The 18,752-nt window shown below is 43.3% G+C and overlaps 1 protein-coding gene across 1 annotated transcript in view; it reads left to right on the top strand.

The window, feature by feature from the left end:
* LOC126105408 (glutamate-gated chloride channel-like) overlaps positions 1 to 18,752 on the top strand; it is a 187,222-nt gene that overhangs the window by 104,858 nt on the left and 63,612 nt on the right. The window contains exon 6 of the mRNA XM_049912342.1: positions 295 to 448. Coding sequence (XP_049768299.1) covers positions 295 to 448 — 154 coding nt within the window. The remainder of the gene's footprint in view (positions 1 to 294; positions 449 to 18,752) is intronic.

Below are 18,752 nucleotides of genomic sequence, written 5' to 3' on the forward strand. Positions count from 1 at the left end.
ACACCGGCGCTCAGGGGCAATGTATTGCTCCTTTACTGAATACGAATTTTCATTTATTGGTTAGGGCCGAACGTAGCCAGGCTGAAATGGCTATACTTCCACGTAAAAGGTCTAGTGCCATGGTGATTGTGTATTAAAGCTATTCGTGATTTTTGTTAGAGTATGTGAATAAATGAGCGTGTGTTAGGAATTAACCACGTAAACTATGACACCTAAAAGTTAGGAAGTGCCTTATTTTCGATTTAAAATTCCAAGTTCATCGACAACTTTCTGAATTCTTCTTTCTCATTTCAGGTAAATTGAAGTACCTCACGCTAACAGATACTAAGAGGATATGGATTCCAGATGTGTTCTTCGTTAATGAGAAGAAAGCGTATCATCACAACGTCGTCACACCTAATGTCTATATACGGATATTTTCTTATGGTACTGTGCTTTTCAGTACAAGGTAAGGCCGTCAGTATGTTTTAAATTTTAAATATAGAGATAAATGAACGTTCTTGCGCGCCTTCTGATCTCTTGTAGTTGTGGTCTTAAGTCCGAGTCCTGGTTTGACCCTACTCTCGACACACAGCTGTGCAAGGCCTTTCATCTCTGTTCTACAGAGACGTACATTCATTCTGATCTGCTTACTGTAGCCAAGCGTTGGACTGTCCCTCCACTCTTTCATCCATTACAGAACTGATCGCATATCTGTGACAGTCCCAGATTAATTTGAATTAGAGACAAGTCGTAAAACCAAAATGAAGTCATCTCAACATAAAACACATCAAAGTTTATCAGTAGAGCTACACAAATCCTTTAAAAGTATACTACCGGCGTTGCAAAAGCACATTTACGTGGCGGCTAACCACATGCAGGAAAAAGGGCGGCAGCTGAGGCTGTGAGCGTAAGGAAGGACGGCTGGGCCTCGATAACGCCAATGCAGCATTAAGTAGAGGAATTCCGACGGAGAATCGTCGGCAAATGAGAAAAGGGCCATTCAGTCGGAGGACTTTTGGTACTCGTCCATCAGCTGTTAATTTACATGTAGGTTTGTCATTAAAATGAACTGGGGCTACGATATTAGAAGCAATGTACTCGAATGAATAGACAATATTCCAGTTACGACCTGTCATTCCGACAAAGGAAGTAGACACCATCTATTGTCGTAAGTATAAACCATCGTCAACGTTAGGTGAACATTGATGAGCCAAAACATTAACCATATACGTAACAGAGTGTCGGTCCTCGTTAGAAACGGGATACAGCAGCGATTCTGTGCGGCACGTATCCAACAAGTCCTTGGTATATTTTTCGAGAATGTGTAGCACAATTCGCAAAATCCCCACAAGGTATGGGCCGTTGGTTTGTGGGTGCAGAGCTGGCACCTGATAATTTTCCTGACGTATTACACTGAAGAGCCAAGGAAACTGGTACACCTGTCTAATAACGTGTCGGCCCCTGTGAGCAGGCAGAAGTGCCGCAACACGTGGCATGGACTAGAATAATGTCTGAAGTAATGCTGGAGGAAATTGACACCATTAATTCCGGAGGCTGTCCATAAATCCGTAAGAGTACAAGGGGGTGGAGATGTCTTCTGAAGAGCACGTTACAAGGCATCGCAGACGTGCTCAATAACGTCCATGTCTGGGGAGTTTGGTGGCCAGTGGAAGTTTTTAAACTCAGAAGAGTGTTCCTGGAGCCTCACTAAAGCAATTCTGGACGTGTGTGGTGTCACATTGTCCTACTAGAATTGCCCAGTCCGTCGGAATGCACAATAAATGGATGCAGGTAATCAGACAGGATACTTAATACTTACATATCTAGACGTATCAGGGGTCCATATCACTCCAACTGCACACGCACCAAACCATTACAGAGCCTCCACCAGCTTGAACAGTCCCCAGGTGATATGCAGGGTCCATGGGTTCATGGAAGACCAGGTGAATGCAGTGCGCAATCCGGACACGACCACCGACTTGATGTTACAAGATATGTGGCTCATCGGGCCAGGGGACACGTTTCCACGGTCCAATCTCGATGTCGATTCAGAGTATAACTGACGATAGCGCTGGGCCAACGTGCAGGAGTCGTCTACTGCGGAGCCCCATGTTCAACATGGTGCTGTAAACGGAGAGCTGCGAAACACTTTTGCTGCACCAGCATTACACTCTGTCGTCAGATATGCCACAGATAGCCGTCTGTTGTGCTTTACCGAGCGGCCAAGCGTCCGACCTTCACAGTCTGTGACGAGGCGTGGACGTCCAATAGCTTGTGTCGTCTGCTCGTGGCTTCACGGTGCTACAACCACTTTTAGTACATGCTCATGACAGCAGCAAACAAACAGCCGACCAGCTTAGCCATTTCCAGATGCCCAAAATGGTTCAAATGGCTCTGAGCACTATGGGATCCAGATTCCCATTCCCAGGTGCCAGGACATGACAATCTACTCATTGTCAAATTCGCTTATGTCAGTGGATTACCTCATTTTCGGCTAGTATCTAAGCTAGAATGCTTCCCCATTCGACTCTGACCTGCTTGCGTAATTTTCTTACCGTGCCACGTGTCGCAATGCCCACAGGTGGCATTCAGTCTCACGGTGGACAGTGGATATGATGTGGCTCATGAGCCTATGCAGGGATACGTGTGTGCTGTTCTCGTCTTATCACGGGAAATATGATTTATACGTCACGACGAATGCCCATCACTCATGACTTTCACATAATATGACGAGCGAGGTGGCACAGTGGTTAGCACACCGGACCAGCATTCAGGAGGAGGGCGATTCAACTCACCGTACATCCATCCAGGTTTAGATTTTCCGTAATGTCCCTAAATCGAGCCAGGAAAATGTCGGGATGGTTCCTTTGAAAAGGTGCTGCCGATTTCATTTCTCATTCTTTCCTAATCCGAGCTCTAATGACTGCACTGTCTTGGAGGTGGCAAACTCTAACCTTCCATCTTTCTTCTGTTGAACATAATATAAACAAGTAGTATAAACTCGTGAGCTATGAAAATTATATTTTTATATTTACGTGTTTCGTCTTGGCGTTTCTTTTATTTCATCTTTTATTAAAACATTCTCTGAACTTCGTCTGAATTCCCAGATCGTCTGCAGCATCATGGTGTTCTGATGATTTAACATTGTATCAGGTCTTGCAGACATCCATGCTCTCCATGCTACTCTATAATGTACAAGCTTCGCCATTTCCAGTACCTACTGCAACCTACATCCTCCTGAATCTGCTTAGTGTATTCATCTCCTGGTCTCCCTCTACGATTTTTTCCCTCCACGCTGTCCTCAAATACTAAATTGGTCGTCCCTTGATGCCTCAGAACATGTCCTACCAACCAATCCCTTCTTCTAGCCAAGTTGTGCCACAAACTCCTCTTCTCCCCAATTCTGTTCAATACCTCCTCATTAGTTATGTGATGTACCCATCTAATCTTCAGAATTCTTCTGTAGCGCCACATTTCGAAAGCTATTCTCTTCCTGTCCAAACTATTTATCGTCCATGTTTCACTTCCATGCATGGCTACACTCCTGACACTTAAATCTATACTCGATGTTAACAAATTTCTCTTCTTCAGAAACGCTTTCCTTGCCATTGCCAGTCTACATTTTATATCCTCTCTACTTCCACCATCAGCAGTTATTTTGGTCCCCAAATAGCAAAACTCCTTTACTACTTTAAGTGTCTCATTTGCTAATCTAATTCCCTCAGCATCACCCGACTTAATTCGAATACATGCCATTATCCTGGTTTTGCTTTTGTTGATGTTCATCTTATACCCTTCTTTCATGACACTGTCCATTCCGTTCAACTGCTCTTCCAAGTCCTTTGCTGTCTCTGACAGAATTACAATGGCATCGGCGAACCTCAAAGTTTTTGTCTCTTCTCCATGGATTTTAATACCTATTCCGAATTTTTCTTTTGCTTCCTTCACTGCTTGCTCAATATACAGATTGAATAACATCGGGGAGAGGCTACAACCCTGTCTCACTCCCTTCCCAACCACTGCTTCCCTTTCGTGCCCCTCGACTCTTATAAGTGCCATCTGGTTTCTGTACAAATTGTAAATAGCCTTTCGCTCCCTGAATTTTACCCCTGCCACCTTCAGAATTTGAAAGAGAGTATTCCAATCAACATTGTCAAAAGCTTTCTCTAAGTCTACAAATGCTAGAAATGTAGGTTTGCCTTTCCTTAATCTAGCTTCTAAGATAAGTCGTAGGGTCAGAATTGCCTCACGTGTTCCAACATTTCTACGGAATCCAAACTGATCTTCCCCGAGGTCAGCTTCTACCAGTATTTCCATTCGTCTGTAGAGAATACGCGGTAGTATTTTGCTTCCCTGACTTATTAAACTGATTGTTCGGTAATTTTCACATCTGTCAGCACCTGCTTTGTTTGGGATCGGAATTATTATATTCTTCTTGATGTCTGAGGGTATTTCGCCTGTCTCATACATCTTGCTCACCAGATGGTAGAGTTTTGTCAGGACTGGCTCTCCCAAGGCCGTCAGTAGTTCTAATGGAATGTTGTCTACTCCCGAGGCCTTGTTTCGACTCAGGTCTTTCAGTGCTCTGTCAAACTCTTCACGCAGTATCCTATCTCCCATTTCATCTTCATCTACATCCTCTTCCATTTCCATAATATTGTCCTCAAGTCCATTGCCCTTGTATAGGCCCTCTATATACTCCCTCCACCTTTCTGCTTTCCCTTCTTTGCTTAGAACTGGGTTTCCATCTGAGCTCTTGATATTCATACAAGTGGTTCTCTTATCTCCAAAGGTCTCTTTAATTTTCCTGTAGGCAGTATCTATCTTACCCCTAGTGAGATAAGCCTCTACATCCTTACATTTGTCCTCTAGGCATCCCTGCTTAGCCATTTTGCACTTCCTGTCGATCGCGTTTTTGAGACGTTTGTATTCCTTTTTGCCTGCTTCATTTACTGTATTTTTATATTTTCTCCTTTCATCAATTAAATTCAGTATTTCTTCTGTTTCCCAAGGATTTCTACCAGCCCTCGTCTTTTTACCTACTAGGTCCACTGCTGCCTTCACTACTTCATCTCTCAAAGCTACCCATTCTTCTTCTACTGTAATTCTTTCCCCCATTCCTGGCAATTGTTCCCTTATGCTCTCCCTGAAACTCTGTACAACCTCTGCTTCTTTCAGTTTATCCAGGTCCCATCTCCTTAAATTACCACCCTTTTGCAGTTTCTTCAGTTTTAATTTACAGTTCATAACCAATAGATTGTAGTCAGAGTCCACATCTACCCCTGGAAATGTCTTACAATTTATAACCTGGTTCCTAAATCTCTGTTACCATTATGTAATCTATCTGAAACCTGTCAGTATCTCCAGGCTTCTTCCATGTATTCTACATTCTTTTATGATTCTTGAAGCAAGTGTTAGCTATGATTAAGTTGTGCTCTGTGCAAAATTCTATCAGGCGGCTTCCACTTTCATTTCTTAGCCCCAATCCATATTCACCTACTATGTTTCCTTCTCTCCCTTTTCCTACTACCGAATTCCAGCAACCCATGACTATTAAATTTTCGTCTCCCTTCACTATCTGAATAATTTCTTTTATTTCATCATACATTTCTTCAATTTCTTCGTCATCTGCAGAGCTAGTTGGCATATAAATTTGTATTACTGTAGTAGGTGTGGGCTTCGTATCTATCTTGGCCACAATAATGCGTTCACTATGCTGTTTGTAGTAGCTTACCCACATTCCTATTTTCCTATTCATTATTAAAGCTACTCCTGCATTACCCCTATTTGACTTTGTATTTATAACCCTGTAGTCACCCGACCAGAAGTCTTGTTCCTGCTGCCACCGAGCTTCACTAATTCCCACTATATCTAACTTTAACCTATCCATTTCCCTTTCTAAATTTTCTAACCTACCTGCCCGATTAAGGGATCTGACATTCCACGCTCCGATCCGTAGAACGCCAGTTTTCTTTTTTCTGATATCGACGTCCTCTTGAGTACTCCCCGCCCGGAGTTCCGAATGGGGGATTATTTTACCTCCGGAATATTTTACCCAAGAGGACGCCATCATTTAATCATACAGTAAAGCTGCATGCCCTCGGGAAAAATTACGGCCGTAGTTTCCCCTTGCTTTCAGCCGTTCGCAGTACCAACTCAGCAAGGCTATTTTGGTTAGTGTTACAAGGCCAGATCAGTCAATCATCCAGACTGTTGCCCCTGCAAGTACTGAAAAGGCTGCTGCCCCTCTTCAGGAACCACACGTTTGTCTGTTCTCTCAACAGATACCCCTCCATTGTGGTTGCACCTACGGTACGGCTATCTGTATCGCTGAGGCACGCAAGCCTCCCCACCAACGGCAAGGTCCATGGTTCTTGGGGTGGGGGGGGGGGGGGGGGGGTTCATCCTATAGTTTATTAAAACTATAGTTTTCATGCTATAGTTTTAATAAACATCATTGTACACTCCTAGCAGAGCGAGGTCAGTGGTCGAGCTCAGTATACCTGTAACAGCCGAGCGGAGTGCACGTGCTGTGTATTTTCGCCTGCATCGCGAACTTGCTTGCCTTGTTTACTTCCTCTGGCCAACACAAAAGTGACGCCATAGCGTGATAAGATCATGGTGAATCAATACAGAAAATCAATACTGAAATTCGATTTTCGAAACAACTTTAATAGACTAAAAGCTCTCGATGTCAAGCGCTTTTTAAAGGAGGAGGTTAAGATCCCACTTTCTGACATTGTCCCATTCACTTTTCGATCTTAAGTAATTCCGTCTATGTGAAACTTATTGACGATGCTACCTCAGACATGAAGGAAGGATTCCGCTTCTTTATGCACATGGCAATGTTTGCAATATCAAGGTTGATCTTGCTGGACTGGGACTCCATACTGTACATGTATTCGACCTGCCCTTCAAACTACCACCAGCAGATGTGGCATTGCTCTGCCCCTGTGGCATGGTATAAGAACACGTGACAGAAAAGTGGACCCAATTTAAGACGTATTCAGTTCTCAGAGTATGGCAGTTAATCATTGAACTCCAATGACATGTACCATCACATCCCCAAATAGGAGGCTGCCAGGTCATAGTTATTTATGACGGCCAGTCTCTAACGTGTTCTGGATGTAGCAAGCCAGGTCGTGCAGGTCACCTACATTACGAGTGTCTAGTGACGTCACTCGTAAATTATGCTTCTCGCCACCATCGATATGGATAACCCTCCGTAACCACTACACCACCAGGCTTACCACCTGACCATGGTGAATATCAGCATGGTTAGCTTCCCTGCCAAGATTCAACTCTTGAGAAACAATTAAGCCACAGGAGTCGACTTCACATTCCCACAAGACATTCAGACAAATGCACTTCTGCTCTTTTATGGTTACACAAATACATGATGCCTGGTGGTCCCATAGACACCAGGATAATAATATTAGTCCGCGATGGTATCGAAGCCACCGACATCATGCATCTCCTTCCAGTTGAGGATTAGTCGTCACAACACTCACCACCTAATTCATTAATGTTTATGCACCATTGGGCACCACCAAACGTCGTGACCAAGCCTGGTTCTACATTGTGGACGTTGCCGCTCTTTTCCTAGGATGGTATGAGTACAGCGTCTTGGCCAGCGATTTTTATTGCGTCTTTCATCCCAAGGACCAAATCCCGCACTACACACCTTTTGAGCTGGGTGTGGTGATTCACGATCCTTCTACATCTACATCTACATCTACATCTACATCTACATCCATACTCCGCAAGCCACCTGACGGTGTGTGGCGTAGGGTACCTTCCATACCTCTATCGGTTCTCCCTTCTATTCCAGTCTCGTATTGTTCGTGGAAAGAAGGATTGTCGGTATGCCTCTGTGTGGGCTCTAATCTCTCTGATTTTATCCTCATGGTCTCTTCGCGAGATATACGTAGGAGGGAGCAATATACTGCTTGACTCTTCGGTGAAGGTATGTTCTCGAAACTTCAATAAAAGCCCGTACCGAGCTACTGAGCGTCTCTCCTGCAGAGTCTTCCACTGGAGTTTATCTATCATCTCCGTAACGCTTTCGCGATTACTAAATGATCCTGTAACGAAGCGCGCTGCTCTCCATTGGATCTTCTCTATCTCTTCTATCAACCCTATCTGGTACGGATCCCACACTGCTGAGCAATATTCAAGCAGTGGGCGAACAAGCGTACTGTAACCTACTTCCTTGGTTTTCGGATTGCATTTCCTTAGGATTCTTCCAATGAATCTCAGTCTGGCATCTGCTTTACCGACGATCAACATTATATGATCATTCCATTTTAAATCACTCCTAATGCGTACTCCCAGATAATTTATGGTATTAACTGCTTCCAGTTGCTGACCTGCTATTTTGTAGCTAAATGATAAAGGATCTATCTTTCTGTATATTCGCAGCACATTACACTTGTCTACATTGAGATTCAATTGCCATTCCCTGCACCATGCGTCAATTCGCTGCAGATCCTCCTGCATTTCAGTACAATTTTCCATTGTTACAACCTCTCGGTACGCCACAGCATCATCTGCAAAAAGCCTCAGTGAACTTCCGATGTCATCCACCAGGTCATTTATGTATATTGTGAATAGCAACGGTCCTATGACACTCCTTGCGTGACATGTGGGAAAAGGTAAATGGCGACAGCTCTGGATGCACGCATCTTACCTATCATTCGATGAACTTATATCGCATATACACTATGTGATCAAAAGAATCCGGACACCTGGCTGAAAATGACTTACAAATTCGTGGCGCCCTCCATTGGTAACGCTGTAATTCAGTATGGTGTTGGCCCACCCTTAGCTTTGTGACAGCTTCCATTCTTGCAGGCATACATTCAAGGGGTGCTGGGAGGTTTCTTGGGGAATGGCAGCCCATTTTTCACGGAGTGCTGCACTGAGGAGAGGTATCGATGTAGGTTGGTGAGGCCTGGCATGACGTCGGCGTTCCAAAATATCCCAAAGGTGTTCTATATGATTCAGGTCATGATTGTGTAGGGCAGTCCATTACAGGGATGTTATTCTCGTGTAACCACTCCGCCTCAGGCCATGCATTATGAACAGGTGCTCGATCATGTTGAAAGATGCAGTCGCCATCCCCGAATTGCTCTTCAAGACTGGGAAGCAAGAAGGTGCTTTAAACATCAATGTAAGCCTGTGCTGTGATAGTGCCACTCAAAAAAAACAAGGGCTGCAAGGCCCCTCCACGAAAAACACGACCACACCGTAACACCACCGCCTCCGAATTTTACTGTTGGCACTACACAAGCTGATAGATGATATACACCAGGCATTCGCCATACCCAAACCCTGTCATCGGATCGCCACATTGTGTACCGTGATTAGTCACTCCACACAACGTTTTTCCACCGTTCAATCGTCCAACATTTACGCTCCTTACACCAAGCGAGGCGTCATTTGTTATTTACTGGCGTGATGTATGGCTTCAGCCGCTTGACCATGAAAGTTTTCTAACCTCCCTCCTAACTGTCATAGTACTTGCAATGGATCACGATGCAGTTTGGAATTCCTGTGTGATGGTCTGGCTAGATGCCTGCCTATTACACATTATGACCCTCTTAACTGTCGGCAGTGTCTTCAAATGGTTCTGGATTGTGCGGCTGGTCCCGGCGGAGGTTCGAGTCCTCCCTCGGGCATGATTGTGTGTGTTTGTCCTTTGGATAATTTAGGTTAAGTAGTGTAAGCTTAGGGAGTGATGACCTTAGCAGTTAAGTCCCATAAGATTTCACACACATTTGAACACATTTCTTCAAATGGTTCAAATGGCTCTAAGCACTATGGGATGTAACATCCGAGGTCATCAGTCCCTTAGACTTAGAGCTACTTAAATCTAACTAACCTAAGGACATCACATACATCCATGCCCGAGGCCGGATTCGAACCTGCGACCATAGCAGTAGCGCGGTTCCAGACTGAAGCGCCTAGAACCGCTCGGACATACGGCCGGCTCAGCGATCTCTGTCAGTGAACAGACGAGGTCGGCACGTACGCATGCAGAAGTATGACACAAGGGACACCCAATCACCTGACAACGTTCGAAGTCCGTGAGCTCCGCGGAGCGCCCCGTTCTGGTCTCTCACGGTGTCTAATAACTACTGAGGTCGCTGATGTTGAGTACCTGGCAGTAGGTGTCAGTGCAATTCTCCTAATATGAAAAAAGTATGTTTTTGGCTGTGTCCGAATACTTTTGATCACATAGTGTACCTGTCATAAAGTCTTACACAAGAAGTGGTGGCCACCAAACGATATCCTGCAGCCTTCTACGATCACAGCACCTATATCTACATAATGCATCTCCATCCCCAACAAGTCTGACATAGTAATGGCTTTTGGAAGTTGGACATAACTCACCTCCAGGACCCAGGCTGCCATCAGCAAGTTACCACAACATGGGCCAACTGTAAACGTCACTCCCGATACCCCACGACTTGTTGTGGTGGCTCCTTTGTGCTAAACCGGCAATCCTCAAGGCATTGATGCAATTCGACGAGGTCCATCAGATGCTGGACGTTTACTATGCTGTCCTCAGGCACCTCTATGCTCTGCCCTGATCACTGGACAGACAATGAGAATGACACTGAATCAAGGCTCACACACTATCATCGACGAAGCGGCGATGACAAGGCACACAGTCAGCTCACGACGACATGACCAGTCTGCCACAGAGCTGCCCACCGTGCACTACAGTGTGACACATGTGCTGACTGTTAATCTCACGTCTCAGACGCGAGACAGTCGCCCCTATACGACTGAAGCAACCATTGTGAAAGCCGTGGAGCATCAGTTTTGTCATCTTGACCAGGAAAGTGCCGTAGATGACGAAGCCACTGCGAAAGCTTTACAGAATGTGATGTGCACTATTGACACTGCAATAGTGACAGCATCAATGGAGGCAGTATCGCCTGAAGAAGTGGGGCCGCCCTTCGACAAGGGTGTAGTCAATTAGTCTGCATGGCGCGATGGATTACCAGTCGAGTCTTACCAAGTATTTCGTAACTTCATGATGCCCTGCTGGGTTACAATGTTCCATGAGCTCATGCCTCGAGACAGCACTGAACTGCCTACTTTAGTCGAAGAACTTCTTATACCAGTGCACACGCCAGCAGGTGGGCAATTGACTAATGGCTACTTACAATACTGAATGCTGACTACTATATCTGAGCCAGGCTTTTGACAGGCCGCATTAAGGTGACATTGCTGGTTATCCTCCCTCTGGGATAGGTATCGCTGGGTTAAAACGCCAACATGGGTCAACAAATGGCCACTAGGGACAGCGGGGACTTAATAGCGATTTCCTTGATGTACCACCTGAGAGCCGCAACCGTCTACATCGATTTCGATCAGGGGTTCCATAGAATGCACCATAACTTCCTCCTGCAGCTGATGGACCATATGGATCTCCTCCTCTCCCCCCCCCCCCTCCCGCCGTGCCCCATCGACATGCTGCTGCACCTTTTGCCAGTAACCAGCTCTCAGGTCCAGATCAACGGATGGAAAGTTGGCACGATGCCCATTAACGGGACTCTATGACAATATTGCGCCCCTTCTACCTTCCTGGAGCCACTCCTTGGGGGTCTCAACTGCCAGCTACCTGACATCAACTAGCAGGTCATCCCCCTCGCTTCTTTTTCTGTTTGAAGATGAAAGTCAGGTAGGTAGTTAGGCAAAAAAAGCGGTAGACAAAACTAAGAAGTCGTGAGACGCATTCTCTATTGAGTGACCGAATTATATATTTTTTCTTTAAGAAAGCTGTCAAGGCGTTAAAGTACTAAACCACTGGTCCGTGTTCGATTCTGGATCAGCGCTTCTATTTCATTCGATATTTTTCCGGTGTATCGATAATACCGTGTTAAACTACTCTTCTTTGCCTTTTGTGGGGGAGGGGGGGACGTCGGGAGGTGCAATTAATAATGAAAAATAATGTACTAAATACATGTAATGTGGTAAGGAGTATAAAAATACACGTACAGTATATTATTCTGTAATCCTGACTGAAACGTATCGTAGAAACAGGCAAAACATAAATATTTCTCACACCACGCACAACAGATGAACGAAATCTCGCCGCATTGACATTTTTTCCGGTATATTCACGTTGCCAAAAACGTATCTATCAGATATCAGTTTGCAACTCATACCAAATATGTAAAAGAATGCCGTGAAAGACAGGCAGGAACAACTGGTTAAGGACCAACGCATGAATCTCAATAGCATCCGTCCTATACAGTATTTCTCTCTTTGCTTTGATATCGTATGATTTTTAAATCGTGCGACGAAGTTCTTTACCTGTCGGAAAAAGTAATCACACGTCTGAAAGAGAGAGAGGTTCATTTCGGTGGTATCACGTTCACGGTGCAGGTTGGTTGAGCATCGTCATTTACAAAAGTCCAATCGTAGTAAATCACATATCACAATGAAAATAGGTGTCGATACGTTTTGTATCTGGTTATTCACATCTCCCTTTATTTTATTTCAAAAAAACGGCAAAGGAAAGTATTCTGATTTTCAGAATATTATCAGATACACCGACAAAAATATCGAATGGAAAAAAACCGAAGACTAGGGATCGAACACAGACCAGCTGTTTGGTAGTTTAATGTCTGGACCGCTCTACCGACAATCGCGCACTGCTAGACGTTAAAATGTGTTACCAAGCTACAGCATGAAAACAAAAAAACCGCTAATAGCTCGAATATTATTAACTTTGGGTTCTCCACTAAATTAATAAAAATGTTTGTTTTTACACGTTCTTTCAATGTAGAAGATTGCTTCGGTTTTCAAAAACTAGGGAGTGTCTAGCAAAAAGCCGAAACACGTGTTCCTTTATTTTCAATATAGAAGGTCCTTCCAATACTTGATCAAAGTCGGTGAGACCCCCCCCCCCCCTTGTGTGTGCGCGCATGAACGCTCTCCTTCGTTTGATGTACCGACAACTGGAGGATGTTTGTGGCGGGGCGTGGGCAGCGTGGACGCGTCTTACCGTAATCACACATTATTCGTTAGGGCACTTTGAAATGAAGCTACGTTTCATGCGCAGTGCTGTATAAAGTAAAGTGATCGAACTGAAAAGTTGCAGCACTGCTCGTAAAAACTGGCAAATTCCGAGAGCTTCTTAGAGAAGGAAACAGACATGGGCACGATCTTCTTGACACCTTAAAAAATAGAGGATGGAATGGCATTCAGGAACTCATAGCGGATAACTACATCCAAAGATGGTTGGAGGAAGCACTTCGAAAATAAATAATTACAGACTGTCAATCTGTGCATCCTTCACACCAGCAATTTTTCAAATTGTATTTTTTTAGGAAACGCGAAAGATTGTTTAGAGATTTGTATAGCCATGAACATTTTGCAAACTTCACAAGTAATGCATTAATTTCTAAACTGCAATTGATACATCCATAAATCAAAAGAAGAATCTGTCTATGAAAATATAAAGTTATTTAAAAACTTACTTATGCATAGCATATTAATGTACAGAATTTTTCTTATCATCCACTCATCAAGAAAACACAATAAAGAAAGTATATTTTACTCGTGGCTTTCGGACTAGATTCGCTCAATCAGATTCAGATACATGACATTGCCACAAATTCAGTGACGCACTCGCACGCGCACGCGTGTTTACGTTGGCTGTAAACATATGTAATTAAAACATTAATTAAATCGCGATGTACTTCCATCATTGCCTCGAGATGTCACTCCAAACGCAAAATACGGGTACATATGAAACATAACATTCATGCCTCCTAATAAGTCTCGTGGCGTACGCTGCTTACATCACTTCAGTTGTATGGAACTAACGATTTTCAGTTACCTAACATTGTTCTAAGAATTTTTTTGCATAACTACGTAGCAATCCGTAAACAAATTTACCGCTACCCGGATTTTCATTCTTATGTCAGTGCGTGATTGTACTTACAAATATAGGTTTCTATTATACTGCAATGCGAATTCAGGGTCACTGTTTTAACCATCCAACGGTGCTCTCGGCTTCTGACAACATCAATGTCTTTTTTAAATTAAATCTGTCTATGTTGTCTATGATACAACATTACATCATCTGACAAAGTTACTTTACAGTTATCACTGCCGACCACACAGCAAATAAAAATACATTCATATTGCTTTCCCTCTGAGTGGCGTAAATAACGGCCCCACTGTGCATTTGAAAACGTATTCGCATATTCAGTTTGATTCAAAGCAAGTCATAATCTGTGTGTTTGCATTAGTTACAATTTTTTGATATCCAGTGGTATGTTACACACCAAATTATGTACAAATGTTCCGTTTTATGCCCTACTGCAATCTTAAATTTTACGATAGTTCCGTAATCTAGGGTTAAGGAGAAGCAAACGGAAGTGTGCCAGCACGCATTTCGTACCCGTTTTGGGTTAATTTTAACAAGAATGCTACAGCGTGTAGGGCCAGCACCACCAGTATCATTTTTCTACACACACAATGGCCGGTTCACCAGCCACAGCTCTAAAATGCGCTCCTTCTCCATTATGTGTTACTTTCGCCTAGTGTTGACAAGAGACTCTCCTAACAATCACTCAGCTTTTATTTGTATGTCTATAGCAGACAGTGTTACTGCGCAAATGATCCGGACATTACACTTACGTGTATTAGTTATCTGTGTAATGCAGTTTATTTTCTTTTCATTTCAACTTTGCTTGGATAAACGAAAACTTACCAGTAGTTTTTCCAACGCGGTCTGTTCTTAAACGTTTGCATTAAGTTAAAACCACAATGTCTCGAAATAGGTCATATTTCATAGTGCTCAAAAGTGAAAATTGAAAGCCCGTCGAGACGATACTAAAAAACAATAGAGACAGATACAACCTTCAAGTGATCAGCTACAAGCCAAGAACAGACATGTATTAAAATTGCTAATAGAAGTTAAATTGGAGAAAAGTCTGACGGTTTAAAAGTGTGAAGTGGTACTTAATACCGCTGCATAACGAAAAGGGGGGAATATTCTGACAGTTCGGGAGTTCATCGAGGACACGATACCAGATGTGAAAATAAATTGAGCGTAAATTCTGGTGCTGTTCAATTTGAAAACGGGCCACCAGGAATAGACTCCGTTTCACTATCATCGTGCGGTACACTGTGTAGCCTGCTGGTTATTCCGAGATGGGAAACATGACATGATGCATAAATAATGAGCGGCAAGGTCAAAGCAAATTAAACTTGCGCTACACATTTAAATGCATGTATTACTTACAGAATGTGGAAACATGGCGAAACCATTAACACAGTTCTCGATGAAGGGTGTGATCAAATGAAAACTATAATTTCTATAACACTAGATGTAACAAGGACATTACCTATGTAAAATTCCTTTCTGCAGCCATCGTGAATATGAAATAGGGTATCAGCGTAGCAATATCTTAATTTAATAGACCTATTCTTCAGGTATGATCCTGTTCTGAGGACGCGTTTTTCAAATGAAATAAAAATTTGAAATCAAATTGTGAGCCCACAAATCCAAAACGATGTGACAACTGTTAAATGATTCTACAGGGTGTTTCAAAAATGACCGGTATATTTGAAACGGCAATAAAAACTAAACGAGCAGCGATAGAAGTACACTGTTTGTTGCAATATGCTTGGGACAACAGTACATTTTCAGGCAGACAAACTTTCGAAATTACAGTAGTTAAACAGATGGCGCTGCGGTCTGGGAAACTCTGTAGTACGATATTTTCCACATATCCACCATGCGTAGCAATAATATGGCGTAGTCTCTGAATGAAATTACCCGAAACCTTTGACAACGTGTCTGGCGGAATGGCGTCACATGCAGATGAGATGTACTGCTTCAGCTGTTCAATTGTTTCTGGATTCTGGCGGTACACCTGATCTTTCAAGTGTCCCCACAGAAAGAAGTCACAGGGGTTCATGTCTGGCGAATAGGGAGGCCAATCCACGCCGCCTCCTGTATGTTTCGGATAGCCCAAAGCAATCACACGATCATCGAAATATTCATTCAGGAAATTAAAGACGTTGGCCGTGCGATGTGGCCGGGCACCATCTTGCATAAACCACGAGGTGTTCGCAGTGTCGTCTAAGGTAGTTTGTACCGCCACAAATTCACGAAGAATGTCCAGATAGTAATCGTTTCGGATCTGAAAAATGGGCCAATGATTCCTTTGGAAGAAATGGCGGCCCAGACCAGTACTTTTTGAGGATGCAGGGACGATGGGACTGCAACATGGGGCTTTTCGGTTCCCCATATGCGCCAGTTCTGTTTATTGACGAAGCCGTCCAGGTAAAAATAAGCTTCGTCAGTAAACCAAATGCTGCCCACATGCATATCGCCGTCATCAATCCTGTGCACTATATCGTTAGCGAATGTCTCTCGTGCAGCAATGGTAGCGGCGCTGAGGGGTTGCCGCGTTTGAATTTTGTATGGATAGAGGTGTAAACTCTGGCGCATGAGACGATACGTGGACGTTGGCGTCATTTGGACCGCAGCTGCAACACGGCGAACGGAAACCCGAGGCCGCTGTTGGATCACCTGCTGCACTAGCTGCGCGTTGCCCTCTGTGGTTGCCGTACGCGGTCGCCCTACCTTTCCAGCACGTCCATCCGTCACATTCCCAGTCCGTTGAAATTTTTCAAACAGATCCTTTATTGTATCGCTTTTCGGTCCTTTGGTTACATTAAACCTCCGTTGAAAACTTCGTCTTGTTGCAACAACACTGTGTTCTAGGCGGTGGAATTCCAACACCAGAAAAATCCTCTGTTCTAAGGAATAAACCATGTTGTCTACAGCACACTTGCACGTTATGAACAGCACACGCTTACAGCAGAAAGACGACGTACAGAATGGCGCACCCACAGACTGCGTTGTCTTCTATATCTTTCACATCACTTGCAGCGCCATCTGTTGTTGAAAATTGTAACTACTGTAATTTCGAAAGTTTGTCCGCCTGAAAATGTACTGTTGTCCCAAGCATATTGCAACAAACGGTGTATTTCTATGGCTGCTCGTTTAGTTTTTATTGCCATTTCAAATATACCGGTCATTTTTGAAACACCCTGTATTTTGGAACGGATCTCTAGCGAAAATGAACAGCATCCATTCTATTCACTTACTAAGACCTAACCCCCCGATGTTGGGAAAGGACCAACTTAGTGTTGTTAGATATTTGTACTTATCTATAAGGAAACCTGACATAAAGGAGTTTGAAGTAAAGTAATCGTTTTTAAAATTCCGTCAGGTATGGGACCAAGATGCTGAGAATACTGAAAAAGAAAATACCTGATTTAGAGAAAATGCGACTGGATAGGTGCTAAGGTCAACGATATGATGGTGCTTCATGTGTCAGTGGCAAGTACTCAGTTTTGCAGTCAAGTATCAAAGAACAGGTCCCAAATGCTGAATTTACATGTTGTTGTTCAACACAGAACTTTAGTATGGTACTAAATGACTTCGTGAAGATTGTAGCGGAGCTGCAACAGTCTTATGAGAAAGTTCAATGCATTCATGTTTTCTTTAGTGCTTCGATCGTTCGAAACAAACGAATCTGTTGCAACTGACAGAAGTTTTACGGCGGCTCTGAAGAAACTGTTCCCAGCCAATTGCTCTTCCAGATTTTGTTACCAAACAAAATTCCATACTAATTTTTGAGAGTGTATCCAATGGAATTTTAAAGCATAAGAAAAAGCAGAGAGGAAAATTGTAATTTAGTAAAAATATGGAAACATTTGTTTTGGAAAACATGAAGCTAGTTTCCAAACGACTGCAGTCCTGTAATGGTGAGTAATCTTATGGGACTTAACTGTTAAGGTCATCAGTCCCTAAGCTTACACACTACTTAACCTACATTATCCTAAGGAGACACACACACACACACACACACACACACACACACACACACACACACACACACACACACGAGGGAGCACTCGAACCTCCGCTGGGACCAGCCGCACAGTCCATGACTGCAGCGCCTTAGAACGCTCGGCTAATCCCTCGCGGCTCGTAATGGTGATGTAGAGATTCGGTCTCCACTACTTCAAACTGTAAGAAACAATTCAGTCACCTTAATAAACAATTTTGAGATTGTTGTAGAAGCGAAAGTAATTTCGAAAGTTTGAAGCTTGGATCCAAAGTAATCGTAAAAGCGTATCCATTTAAAGTAAAGAAATGTTCGGACGAGCTTTCTGCAGATCTTAGAGTTATGGATACGCTAAAGTTTTCTGAGGCCACAGTTCTAATGCTTCTTTTCATGTTTATATCAACAATATTACACAAACATTTCACCAGCCTTCAGAATGTTAATGATTATTTTTCTTTCTTACATCCTTTTCATCATTTTAAGCTAGAAAGCGAAAAGAGCTGAAAAACTGGCTAAAAAATACGCATCAGATTTTATAATAAATCTTTCACAGCTCTTCAGCTGTACCATTGTAGATGACTATGAAAGTCATTTCAGCTATGAAAGAAAGATCATTTTCTAAATTGAAACTAATCAAAACGTTTCGTAGAAACTCAATATTCTAGTGTAGGTTGGGTGCTTTAGCAGTTGTAAGCTTTCACTGAAACTGAAAAATATCGTTCTCTTCACTTGCATGACGTTGTCTAAAAGTTTGAGAGCCACACGTGGGAGAACTGGAAAACTGTGTGTTCCTTAGCATGTAGCCTCACTTCACAAAACTGAAGCCGTTGTTTTCCTACAAGGAGCGCACCAATAGATCAGTTTATTTCACTT

Source organism: Schistocerca cancellata, chromosome 1, assembly GCF_023864275.1.
Source record: "Schistocerca cancellata isolate TAMUIC-IGC-003103 chromosome 1, iqSchCanc2.1, whole genome shotgun sequence".
Classification (NCBI taxonomy): domain Eukaryota; kingdom Metazoa; phylum Arthropoda; class Insecta; order Orthoptera; family Acrididae; genus Schistocerca; species Schistocerca cancellata.